The sequence below is a fragment of the Jatropha curcas genome, chromosome 3 (assembly GCF_041381405.1).
Source record: "Jatropha curcas cultivar XTBG-Jc1 chromosome 3, XTBG_Jcur_1.0, whole genome shotgun sequence".
NCBI lineage: Eukaryota > Viridiplantae > Streptophyta > Magnoliopsida > Malpighiales > Euphorbiaceae > Jatropha > Jatropha curcas.
Window position 1 is genome coordinate 6,935,548 of NC_143153.1, and position 12,894 is coordinate 6,948,441.

At 33.9% G+C, this 12,894-nt stretch overlaps 2 protein-coding genes across 3 annotated transcripts; one reads left to right on the top strand and one right to left on the bottom strand.

Moving 5' to 3' along the window:
• Window positions 1–816: 816 nt before the first annotated feature.
• LOC105640855 (small ubiquitin-related modifier 2) lies at window positions 817–3,736 on the top strand. The gene is made up of 3 exons (XM_012225248.3): window positions 817–1,035; window positions 3,127–3,276; window positions 3,374–3,736. Exons 1-3 carry the CDS (start codon window positions 946–948, stop codon window positions 3,440–3,442), a joined length of 309 nt encoding a protein of 102 aa, XP_012080638.1. The 5' UTR covers window positions 817–945; the 3' UTR covers window positions 3,443–3,736.
• Window positions 3,737–4,553: 817 nt separating this feature from the next.
• On the bottom strand, window positions 4,554–11,851 carry LOC105640854 (G1/S-specific cyclin-E protein). 2 transcript variants are annotated; one of them, XM_012225247.4, is made up of 10 exons: window positions 11,210–11,851; window positions 10,997–11,112; window positions 9,702–9,843; window positions 9,322–9,594; window positions 9,084–9,231; window positions 7,181–8,149; window positions 6,849–7,087; window positions 6,682–6,755; window positions 6,191–6,299; window positions 4,554–4,926 (listed from the first exon to the last, which is right to left on the bottom strand). In XM_012225247.4, the coding sequence occupies exons 2-10, from the start codon at window positions 11,050–11,052 to the stop codon at window positions 4,888–4,890; spliced, it is 2,049 nt and encodes a 682-aa protein (XP_012080637.1). In that variant the 5' UTR covers window positions 11,053–11,112; window positions 11,210–11,851; the 3' UTR covers window positions 4,554–4,887. The 2 variants fall into 2 exon arrangements, with proteins under 2 accessions (XP_012080637.1, XP_089575497.1); XM_089719371.1 differs by lacking the exons at window positions 10,997–11,112; window positions 11,210–11,851 and having other exon boundaries at window positions 9,702–10,962.
• Window positions 11,852–12,894: the final 1,043 nt, after the last annotated feature.

The window sequence follows — 12,894 nt, forward strand, 5'->3', positions numbered from 1 at the left end:
CTCCTGGGTTTGCTATTCAACAGCAACCGAGTCCCTTGGTACATTGAAACTACGTTTCTTGTTGCAATTTGAAAAACTCGAGTCTGGAAACATGGAAGAGTAAACCCAATGATCGAAACAGAGCCACTAGCGTGAAAGATAACTGGAGAATAAGGACAAGACGTCATTAGACCTTGGCTCGTATATAGGGAAGATAGAGCTTCCATTGTCATTGACAAGTCTGTGCCTACAAATAGAAGAGAAGAAAGAAAGACTGACAAAAGAAAAGAAGATGATAGGAGAAATGGGTTGGCTTTCAAGGAATGATTTCATTATCTGATCCCGTTGTCTATCATTTGTTTGTATTAGTTCAGATGTAGAAGAAACCGAAACCAAAATAGAGAAAGAAGAAGGAAAAAACATGACAAATTGGGATAATTGGGTATAGTTGAATCATGATTTATATTAGAGTTTTAAGTGAAAGCATGTAAATTTGTGGATCCCACTGTCCATATGATCAGAAAATGCCAAATTAAAAAACAATTTAAGTTCGTACCAAAACTTTTTTTAAGAAACTAAACAGGGCAAAACATTATTTTCAAATTGAATTTTTTTTTTTTAAATTATCAAATGGATGTTTTTTTTTCCAATCTAAATAGAATATTCAAAATGAAAAATTTTTCAATCTAAATAGAATTGAAGAAGTATTAAAACTGAGTTGAAATGGGAATATAATCTTGGATATAATTTAGGGAGCGATGCGTTCTTTTTCCAAAATTTTAAGTCAAGAGTATAGCCAATCAAAATTTGACAATTAAAAAACATTCTACTACTACTACTACTTATAAAGTAGAAGAAGCAAAACCAAATAATAAATGCTCTTCTCGTATTTGGATTTCGAAATCAATAAGCCCTGATTACTTCGATCTTTTCAACCCAAGCAAGAAAGAAAGAAAGAAAATCAAAATGTCGTCAGGAGTGATTGGTCAGACTCCGGAAGAAGATAAGAAGCCAAACGATCAATCCGCTCACATCAACCTCAAAGTCAAGGGTCAGGTCTGCATTTTTCTATTTTCTTCTTTTTAATTGTTTGGTCTGTTTATATATGTCTACGATGGTGTGATTATCGTTTCTGTTTCTGGGTGTTGATTTTTTGGTTTGAGTTAGGCCTAATTTTATGTTTATTTGGGATTTAACATCTGATGATGAGAAGAAGAAAGTAGCATTTCTTTTTTCGGTGTTTTGTGGTTTAGGGTCATGATCAATTTACTGTCTGCTATCTGTCAGGGTTTTTTGTGTTCGAAAGTTTGTGGCTTTTGGTCTATTTGATCACGTCGTGTGCTAGGTTATTTTCGATTAAATGGGAGCTAGATTTTTGTGATTCCTTTGTAAACAACTTTATAGGATTGTTTGAGTTCGATCAAAATGGGGATTAACAATAAGAAATCCAAATTTCATTTAACTTGTAATTTAAGAGGATCATGATTGCAACCACTTCTTTACAAGGTGGCTGTGGTCATGGCTTTTGGTAGAATTGGGAATTTTGGTGTGTGTTTTGTTTAAAGTTGATGATATAATTGTGTGGGTTTGTTTATTAGCATTTGGGAAGGGGGTGTAATGTTTCAAAGCTCAATGAATACAGTGGGTTTTTGCAATGTCTATTTGTTTTTATTGAAAAATAAAGGAGAACTTAAATTTTGACATTAAGTTGGGTTGTTTTAGCTTCTCACTTGAAATAAAAATCCAAATCAACCTTAATTTTAGATGCATGCAGCTTCAAATGGATCCTAGAATTGATAATTACTGTGGCTTTGTCAACTTCAAAACTCTTACTTAGATTTACGTGTATTTTAAACAGTGTTGTTAGAATCGTACGATTCACGATTTGAATCTTACGATTTGTATCGAATCGTATGAAAACGATATGAATCTTAGTGTAGAATCGGAAAGAAGCCTGAATCGTTGATGAATCAGTCGAATCGGCGGCGAATCGTACGGATTGCAATGAATCGGTTGATTCACACGATTCAGAAATCAATTGGAAAAATGCAAAATAAAAGAAAACTGCTCCATGCATTGTATAAGCTATGTTTGTTTTCTGAGAAACAAGTAGAAAATAGAAGAGAGAACATATACGAGGAGAGGAGGAGAAAGAGAAAGAAAACAGAGCCATAAAAATAATTAAACAGAGAGAATTTGAACATATATCACTAGAGGAGAAATGACTTAATTTTTCCATATATGCATAGTAGACTATTTGTAGTGCACTTTAATCACTGTCACATCAAATGAAACAAAATATTTACAATAAAATACCAAACTAATTCGCACAATTGCTATTATATTCTCTGCAATTACAATCAGTTATTAACATATTATGATTTGCATTTGGATTTTTAATATTTTTTGAATAAAATTGATAATTTTTAATTGAACGATCGAATCTTATGATACAATTTGATTCTCGATTCAAAAAATAGGGATTTCGATTCTCGATTTGACAACTATGATTTTAAAAGATCTCGAGTCTTGACAAGTTGCAGCATAAGAGGACTATTCATCTGGTGCCCCCTCAAACTTTGATCATGCTGTGGCATATGTAGTTATTAAACGGGCTGTTTTTGGGGATTGGGGGTGCTCGAGCGTTTAGAAAATAGGATTAAGAGACGAAAACTGTAAAGCTTGTTAAAAAGAGACTGTTTCATAGGTCAACCATTTGTAGACTTAAATGTTCTGTGTGTTTTAATGGGGCATGAAGTGTGTTGTCTGTAAATATAGGACTGAATTGTACTCTAGTTAAATCATATTATAATTTTTCGTTTATCATTTTTATGGAAGTGATAACTTTTATAAATTAGTCCTAGGTAAAATCTTAGATCTGAAGAACTATTAAAAAGAAGGTAAACGGTTGACAATTAAAATCGTGATCAAGTTTTAGAGATATTTTTTATTTTCTATTCTATTGCTTATAGTTGAACTATAAATTTCAAATTGAACTTGATAATGAATTTTCCATCATGAACCCTATGATTGGTGTTTGTGGTACAATGAATGAATTATGCATATTAATCTGTAGTTTAAGTCTAAAAAGTGCAGTTTTGGAGAATTTACTGGATATATGGGCAACTAATTATGTTTTGATTGTAGGATGGAAATGAAGTTTTTTTCAGGATCAAAAGAAGCACACAACTGAAGAAGCTGATGAATGCCTACTGTGATAGACAATCTGTTGAGTTTAACTCAATTGCCTTTTTGTTTGATGGTCGCCGTCTTCGAGGAGAGCAGACTCCTGATGAGGTTTTTCCCCTCTCTCTATCTCACACATACAAAACTCACACGTTTTCAGATAGTGTATTTTCTGCCTGCATTGATGTTGTGATTTTCATTTGCATAGCTGGAAATGGAAGACGGCGATGAGATTGATGCCATGTTGCACCAAACTGGCGGGCTTTTATGGAACTAAGTTATTTGTATGTAAACTATATATGTAATGGAAGACTAGACCATCTTATGGATGGATTTAGGTTATCTTGTAGGTTTAGGTCCTTGGAATTGTAGTGAACTTGTTGGTCTTGTTTTGTTCTGGCTCTTGCTGATAAGTTACCTGGCAACTGTTTAATGTTTTAATAGGATTTATAATATGTTTTAGTAGGATCTCCATAGGGTTCACTGCCTGATGTGTTCACTGCACCAAGTTGTGTAACCTGTGATGGCAATGTGCATGGGAAATGAGAGTTATTTTGCATATTTTCAGTAAGGTTGGAATTTGTGATAAAAATGAATATGTTACAGTGTTGAGGCATGTCTATAGTTTCCCCTCGGACAGTTCAATTCTATCCACCAAAGCTCTCAACAAAAGTAAAACTGTATGAATATACGTATATATTTGTCTAATTAGAAGTCCCACCTCCGGGGTTTCACTCAAAATCCTTTAAAATGAGCAATTGTGGCGAAGAGTGAATTTTACCAGAGAAAGCTACAGTACCATCTTTGTAAAGTATAATTAGTTCGACTTATCTTTTAGGAAATAGATTAAAATATATTTATAGTTTATTTTTTGTAAAATATAATTAGTTCATTTTATCTTTTAAGAAATAAATTAAAATATATTTATAGTTTATTTCTGTCAACCTATGAAGATATACTTTCATCCAATTTTTACATTTTTTCTATAAAGTATTTTACGAAATGATAAAAATATTTCTTTTATTTTTAAAAAAATGAGCAAATTAATTGTATTTTTAAAATCATGAAAACTGCACCGTAATTTTTTTGGTATAATGTTTTAATCTCTCTTTTGACCTCTATATTTTCTTGTTGATTTGACAGAATGACCTAATAGTTCAACGGAAGTAAAATATAGAGACAAATTAGTATATTTTAAAAAGGATTAGTATATTTTAAAAAGGATAAAAACAGACTAGTTATATTTTATAAATTACAGAGATTGTATTGTAATTTTCCCTTTATTTATTTATTTATTTATTTATTTTTTTGCGAAACAAGATTTATGCCAAATGCATGAATTGTTCTTCTCATTCAAATCAACCATGGCCTATCAACTATAGGATTGGTTTGACAACCACAGAATCTATACTCCATGAAGACGAAAAGCTTCTTAAGATTTGATTTACAAATTTGGCTGTACAATGCTATACATCCAGAAACTTGACTAAATATGCACAATAAACATAAAGATCAAAAGGACATGGAAAAGCAAAAAAATGGGGAGGTTTATGAAACTAACAAATATACAAAAGAACAAAAGAATTAAGCTCTCCCTATATTACTTCTGTAGCTATATGCTGATTTCTCAATTGTAGTGAAAAATAGGATGCCGTGGTTTTTTTATACCAGAACAAGCTCTCCGTGTAGATACACTTTCTCGCAGTTTAGTATAGAAAAGAATTAATGTCTCTCAGCTAATGTGAATTTTCCTACTTCAGCCTGCAAAATTATAAGCAACGTAATCAGCTCAACAAAATTTTGCATGCTAGTTGCGTTTTTGCGTTAATAAGTTAAGAACCAAACGTTCCAACTAAATAATTAGAATCTCAGGTAAGTAATGACATGTAGCACTTCCCAAATCAACACTCAAAATCACGGAAAAAAATATTTTTGTATGACATTGAAATGGACGGAGAAAATGTGACATCATGCCAAATCTCAGCACATAAGCCCCCATTTTATATGTTCATGGACCTTACTTCCTCTTCAAAATCCTATGCTGGAGATAAGATTAGATAAAAGCCCGGCCTTTTACAAACAATGTATGGGGTGGTATTTGGTGATTGATTTGAAAGGCTTTTGAGTAGTAAGAATAAGAAGTATATGAGATTAAGTTAAAAGAAGGATAAGGAGACGTAGAGCTAAGAGAGCACAAAGAGGACACCACTATCTTGGCATCTTGAAAGGGATTGAACACTATATTGGGACGCAACAACTTTTTTAAATAAACATCACAAAATATATAATATATGCTAAGTGGGAAGCTAATTTTAAAAAAATACTGCAATTTGGTGTCTAAATGGGGCATTACTTGATGGAGATTCTGAATTTTACTGCTAATGACTGAGGATTCATTTTTTATAGAGAGCATCAAGTTTGATTTGAAAATAGCAAAAACCATCAAGACCAGTGTGTAGCTAATATCCAATACAAAACAGTCCCCATTGCTAATTTCCCATTCCATGATGTGGTTTTTTTTTTCTCCCTAGAAAGGTTAACAGAAAATTTCATCTAACTAATGCATGCAAAACCAAATGGCAGCCACTAGATACACCCTCTCCACATTTTTTTTTTTTTTTTTGGCTTTTCTTCTTCTCCTTGACACGTGGAATCCAAATTTAGAACACTTTACCACAGTCTATGAAAATAATAAATAAGTAAAAGAAAGAAATACCAAACTCTGCCATGAAATTATCCAGTAGATCTTGCTAATGGAATTTATGCATTCTCCCGCCGGAGTACAGTTTTCTTTTCTATTAGTACTATGAATTCTTTTAATGGCTAACAATGCTCCAAAGACTAAAAACCTATGTTCAAACTAGGAGCATCTTATAGCACAGCAGAGTAAACTAGTGACAAAAACAGAATAATTACGTAACAATTATCAAGTATCAGCTGCAACTCTATATTTGTATTAACCATGCAGCAATATGTTTTTGATAGAGACATATTTTAGCCAGTATTGATGCACAAATCAACTTACCAGACATTGCCTTCCACTTGTTGGCTTATTATGCCTATAGCCTGAGGGCTGTGATCTAGGGGCTTGACCAAATATTCTTCGAATGAATTCCTGTATGTGATTATAAATGCTGTATGCCAACACATCAGAAAATAATGGTAAGAAAAGTGGCATTTTGTCAAAGAGTTGTGTTATTTGGAGTAGCAAACTGGAAAAAAAAATGAGGAATATTTCCTATGCAATGGAAAAAAAAAAAAGTTGAGAAATATTTCTATGCAACAGTTATAATGACAAATTCCAATTGATCAAACATTCTTACTTTATTATGAGATGCAAGCCATGGGACACACAAAAGTTTATAGAAATTTAAAGGAATTAAAACTTAAATGCAGCTTTCCCTATAGTCTAAGAGTAGTCATGAAAGATTTTGGTTTCTAGCAGAAACTCAGATAAGGATTCTGCATTAGCCATAAAGTAAAAGAAACATGTCTGAAGTTTGGTGTAAACATTACCTAAGGCGATGTCTATTGCAGGCTGTGAAGAACGCAACAAAGCCATTCAAAATACTCCTAAGAGCACGAAAAACCTGAAAACATTGTATTGATCAATAACTAATGAGAACTACTAGCTTAAACAATTTGGTACCATCATCATATCAACTGTTAAGATGCCTTCAAACCTGAGAAAAAAGGTCATTCCAAAGTGAGCGCCACATGGAAACTTCATAAGTGCTTATTGTTGCCTCAGTTGCTGAAGCAACCCGAAATATGCAACTCACAGATCGCCAAAGATCTCCTATCAATTCTGATATCCAGGCACCAATTAAGGCTATAAAACTGGCTATTGCAAGCACCATCCGAATTGGAGCGTAGAATATCTCCCAGAGGATCCAAAATATTGGATACAAAACTGAAGTTGCTGCAGCACATAAAGCAATTAATGTCAGAATTCTTTTGCTTCTCTAAATAGAAACTTGCTCAGGATAACTCAAGAAAACAGGTGATTGCCTACCAATGGTCCAGACCATTGAGATGATAAACCACATAGGCCACAATACAATCTGTATTAAATCTATGACTGCAGTGAACACAGAGTCAGTTGCAACCCAAATGATAGAAACCAGGTTTTCTACCACTTCAATGAGTACATTCCACATTGGAAGGAGGAAGCCTAAAACCTCCATGAGTGGTTCAAGTAGTGGTTGAGTGAAAACAGAAAAGAAAGATCTAGTAGTACGTGTGACCATTAAGAACCATGTGATAGCCTTCTGAAAGTTATGTAGAAATAGCATTGTTCCCAAGTACTTGATCCTTGATACCATCTCCCAGGTCTCTATCCAATCAAAAAGTGGTCCACACAAACGAGATGCAGTTGCCTTAAGAACCGGAACGTTTTTGTATAAATCATAAAATCCTATAATAACAGTGACAATTGAAATCAGCACATATAAAGCTCTAGCAAGAGGACACATCCAAGGGCGATAAATATGGCAAAATCCAGGATATGACTGAAGAAAGATAACCCATGATGGAAGTCCAGCCTCTAATAAAGTAAGTAACCGCAGTTCAGACATTATTATATCCCTCAGTTTAAATGGAAGATCACGATCATTGAACTTAAACAAAATCAAAACATCTCGGTACTGCTTAGCTTCAACAGTGCTTTCACTATCATTGCTTTCGATGTCTGAGTTGTCTGACAACCCTTCATTTCCAGCATGTGTTTCCTCAGAGTAAAGGTCAACTTCAACTTCAGTATTGATGGACTTTGTTACCCTTCTTCTTTTATAAGGTCCAGTGGGAGGAGGGGTGCGTGGCTCAATTGTTCTGTTGTCCACGATCTCATGGTGTACACTATAACTGCCAACTGGGCAGCATAAAGAAATATCTTCATCCCCTAGACTATCATGGCAGATATTTTCATCCTCATCAATTGAGAGAGCACTAGAGAAATTTTCTTCAGCATCATAAAAGACTTCACCTGAAAAATTCCGAATAATTAAAATATAACATTCAAGCATAGTAAATTCACCAAGAAATAAATACTCAACCCAGAATGCATGAAGAACATGGCAATGCAAGAAGATAATTCTCCAATAATCCAAGGGCAAACCATAAACAGGGAATGTAAGCTAACAGAGATGGATCATGAAAATAATTGCAGTGCCATTCTAATGAATCTTTATGACAGTTGAATGGCGTCTATTCCAATTAGCAGTGAATGCATGGAGGCAAATGACTGATCATCAGCCGAAATTGGGCCGTCATATAGGAACGTTAATACCTCAAGCATATCAAACATTTTGTGACCCACAAATCTAGCCTTTAAGGCTATCAAGGGCTTCTAAACTGCAGTACAAGTAACATTGCACATATGGAAGTTTGGTAATAAATTGAATATTAAAGAGAAACTTTAAGGAAGGGAAAAACCAAGGATAAATTAGCACTTCAAAATGTATAAGAGCAATGTGGCAAAATTAGTCCGAGTCTCTCAAGGACGGATTCAATCACTGAGTCTGTGAATCAAACACCTTTCAAAGAAGGCTTCTGTTTCTACATTTGCATCAACCAGGGTAATGATTAAAATACTACCAGAAATCACTTAAAGTATCCACAATGCTTTATGCCCACTGAATGAGGCTAGCGGGCAAGGCTAATGCCCACAACAAAGGAACAAACACACATAAGCATATGAAGGTCAAGTTGACGCCAGCTAATGCGTATAATAATTCACATGGGATCTGCTAATCAGTGAACAACAAAATCACCAAGGATTTCCCATTACATGTGTATTATACGAAACAAGTATTTTCAAGGATTTCCATCTCCATCAGGATATCATAGTTGCCAGTCCAGAATTCATTGAAGAAAGTTGTTTTCTTAAACTATATGAAATAATGAAAGCAAAGGAATACCTATTGCAGATTCCATATACTCTTTCAAGTGGAGCTGTTCAGAAAGCGTTCCTGAGAACCAAGAAGGCATACAATTTACAGCCTGCTCAATACTGTCAAATTCCCATCTCAGCATAATCTTAGCCTCAATAGCCAGAGATGTGTCGGTCTGCATTGACATAAAAAACCATTCAAAAATAATGTCCTTTATAGCTACAGAGCAAAAAAAAAAAAAAAGTGCAGTTGAAAGAGGTGATACCTGAAGCTCATCCAAGTAGTTAATACCTCGAACATTGGTCCATGAAACTTCAAACACAATAAAACCATACAGGGTCCTGTGCAACTCACTACTTAGTAACAAAGAATTCCGTAAGTTCTTCACAGGTAGAAAACCTCTTTTCCGCGATAAAGTTGCCGCATCAACCAATGAGATCCATTTCTCAAAATTCTTTGATTTACCAAGATTTGACTGCTCCTTTGCTTCTTTTCTACCCTTTTGGGCCTTTGTATTTGCAAAAGGAGATAACCTAGACTGCAGATGAATAATAAGAACAATATTGCTCAGTGAAGATCATCAAGGAATTTGAAAAGCAGCAGTTTGTTTTTCACCCCAAGCACATAAAGTTTTCCCTTAACAACCTTGGTAACCATTAACTGCCACAAGTGTGCTGGCCGTGGACCAAGGCTCCTCAACCATGGTCGATTGTCCACCAATATGTAAAATTTATTACTTTCAATGGCCAAGAAGAGGCAAAGATCTGAGAGGTAAGACTGCAAGTCTCTGCAATCACAAAGGTACAGAAACAGAAAAATTAGAACAAATACTAAAAACAAAAAAGTAACAAGTAGTCCATCATTTAACACCACAAGATTCAAAACCATCTGATATAAAAAACAACTTAATGAAATTGAATGTTCTTTTCTTCTTTTAAATCACTAGTATTTGCATATCACTAGTATTCGTTACTCAAGTTTCCAATGAATACCAAGCAAGTTTTCATTGATTCATTCTGAGCTTCAATGTCACCAGAAAATTTACACGTTTTATATGTAAGAGTTATCCCAGTAACGTTAAAAAGTTTGAACATGTTTACGTAATTAAGCAATAAGTGACATTAACAGAATTTCTCATGTCTGTTACACATCATTTGGGCAACCCAAAGAAACGTATATGGTCTAGAAAAATGGATGAGAAATGGATAAGCTAGAATCTCATCCGCAATCCATCAGCTCTTAACCATTGTTTCCGTATTATTCAGTCTTTGGTCAAAAGCCAAACTACCATGTTAAAGTTTCCGTATCAAGTTCTCTTGAATGATTTTCCAAACATTAAATGCAGGAATGTTAGTGAAATAAGATCACGTACAGCACAAAAAAGGTAATAATCCAATTTATACCTCGCAAACTTATTAAAAAAAAGAGAAGGCGATTTCCATAGGGACTCATTCATCTGCTGTAATCCAGATACGATCAATGTCATTAATACTTGTGAACCATAATATGACAAACAAAAGGGAATCTATTCTCCAGAAATTTGTGAGTTTGTGCTCCATCACGCATCCAACAGGAAAAGAAGCCACAAAGCTTAAACATTATTTATAAAAAATTGGAAAAAAACGAACATATTTGCATTCATTCTGATCTTCTTTGGCAAAATAATACCATTCTAACAAAAACAACTACCAAGTCAATCTCTTTCCCACCTGCCAATCCAATTCAGCAAAAGCTCAATAGCCTTTAATTTTCCACTTACTTTGGCGATTGTCTTTCGATTCAAATTAAAAAATTAAAGCATCTGACAGCCACTCACTCAATTTTGCATAAACAATCAGACAAACAATTAAATGCAAACTCAAATTTCTTTTTAAAAATTAATAAATAAGAAAATTAACAACAAATATAAAGAAACACAAAAAGGCAAAATTAATGCGCACCCAATTTGGAGACTCTTTAAAGGAAAAGCAAATTTGGCATTATCTCTTTTCCCCATGAAAATTACTCTTTAATCCACAAATAAACCTGAAATCACCTCCAAAATCACCGCAATTCACTGCTCAAAATCGAAGGAACAAATAAAAAGAAAGCTCATTAGCCTGCACAAAAATCTGACAAGAAAAAAAGGCAAATTTACAGTACGTAATAAGAACCTTGGGAAGGCGAAATACATGACAATGGAGAAGAAGGAAGAAGAAGAAGAAAAAGAAGAAGAAACAACGAAGAGAAACGATCACCACCGAACTTCATATCATAACAGCAAACGGAGTCGTTTCTAGCTGAAAAAATAAACAATTAACGGACCAGAAAAAGAGGACACGCACATCGAAACAAAACGAAGGCCGGTAAAGCAGGCACAGCAAACAACAACAGGTGTATCTTAAATTGATAAATGCAGAGAAAGAGAGAGTGGCAATAATAAAGGCAAAAACAGAGAAACTTCTTGATTGTGATTGGAGAATAAAGGAGGCTTTGGCTATGGCTATGGCTTTTGCTTGGCTTGAAAGGCGTGTCGAAAGAAAGCTTAGACACGTTTCAAAGCTCTACAAAAACAACAACGCAGAGGAACTTATGAGGGTATAATGGTAAATTTAATAGACATCGGATCTGATTCTTTCCTGCGTCAGGATCGTCTTCCTTTTGTTCTCGTCGTCGTCTAAGCCGTTACAACTGCACCGTAGAGAAGATATGGAACACAGAGAGGACCTTTTTCTCTCGAAGAAGAAAGAAGTGCAAGGCAAAGCCGCGAAGGAAGTTGAGAAATATAACAGATATAGGCGCGTGAGGAAATTTTATGGTATGGAGCATGCGTATGTTTATTTTGGGTATTTATGTTTTTAAGAGCCTGTCTACTCGTCGCTAATTGCAGCAGGTGACGTACTTCTTTACGCATCATATTAATTGTTGAGATTTTTTTTTTTTTTTTTTTTTTTGAAAAGGAATTGTTGAGATTATTCATTTACTGGCTTCAATTCAAATTTATAATTTGTCAAATTATATTAATCCATCTTTGAATGCAAAACCACTTTTTTTATTTTCAATTCAATTATTGTGTTTAATTCAAAAATATTTTTTCAAATGTACATTTAAACTTTTTAAAAAATTTATGATGACAGCTCCTTTTTCATGGGCACAAATCTTTAGAAAATAATTACTTCCCTTCTATTTATATAGAGAGTATTTATATAGAGAGAGTTAAAATTTCTCTAATTTATCTAAAAAAATGTTATAGTCCCACTTTTCAATAAAATGTAATAAATTATAAGAGATGGGGTTGATTGCTTAAATAAGACATTTTATTTGTTTAGACTTCTAATAGAAAAAAACGTAGATTGTTTAATTATAATTACGCACTAAAATTTCCATATCAAATTTGTAAAGTATTAAAAACATCAAAACAGCAAATACACGTGAACAATTGGAGTTTTAAATGATAATTTTATTGAAGCAACTCTTGGCTATATATAGCTTTACATCTAATAGGAAAGAAAAAATTCAGACAACATATTACGTTAAGTGGTTTTGGATAATAAGAATAAAACAAGATAGCTAAAATCTTTAACAAACCTAGAAGAATATGTCTTTATTCAATAGTCCTAAACTCAAGCAATTTCTTCCAACAATCCCCTCCCTTGAACTTATTCCTCTTGTCAAAGAATTAGTTCAAATCTGAAACAATGCACATGCCTAGTTCTTGATGCAATTTCTGAAATGCTTCCAACTTGAGAGGCTTTGTCATAAGATCTGCAAGCTGATCTCGAGTGCCGTAAAACAGTCAATTAATAGCTCTTTTAGTAACATCCCTAAGAAAATGAAATCTTACCCTTATGTGCTTGGA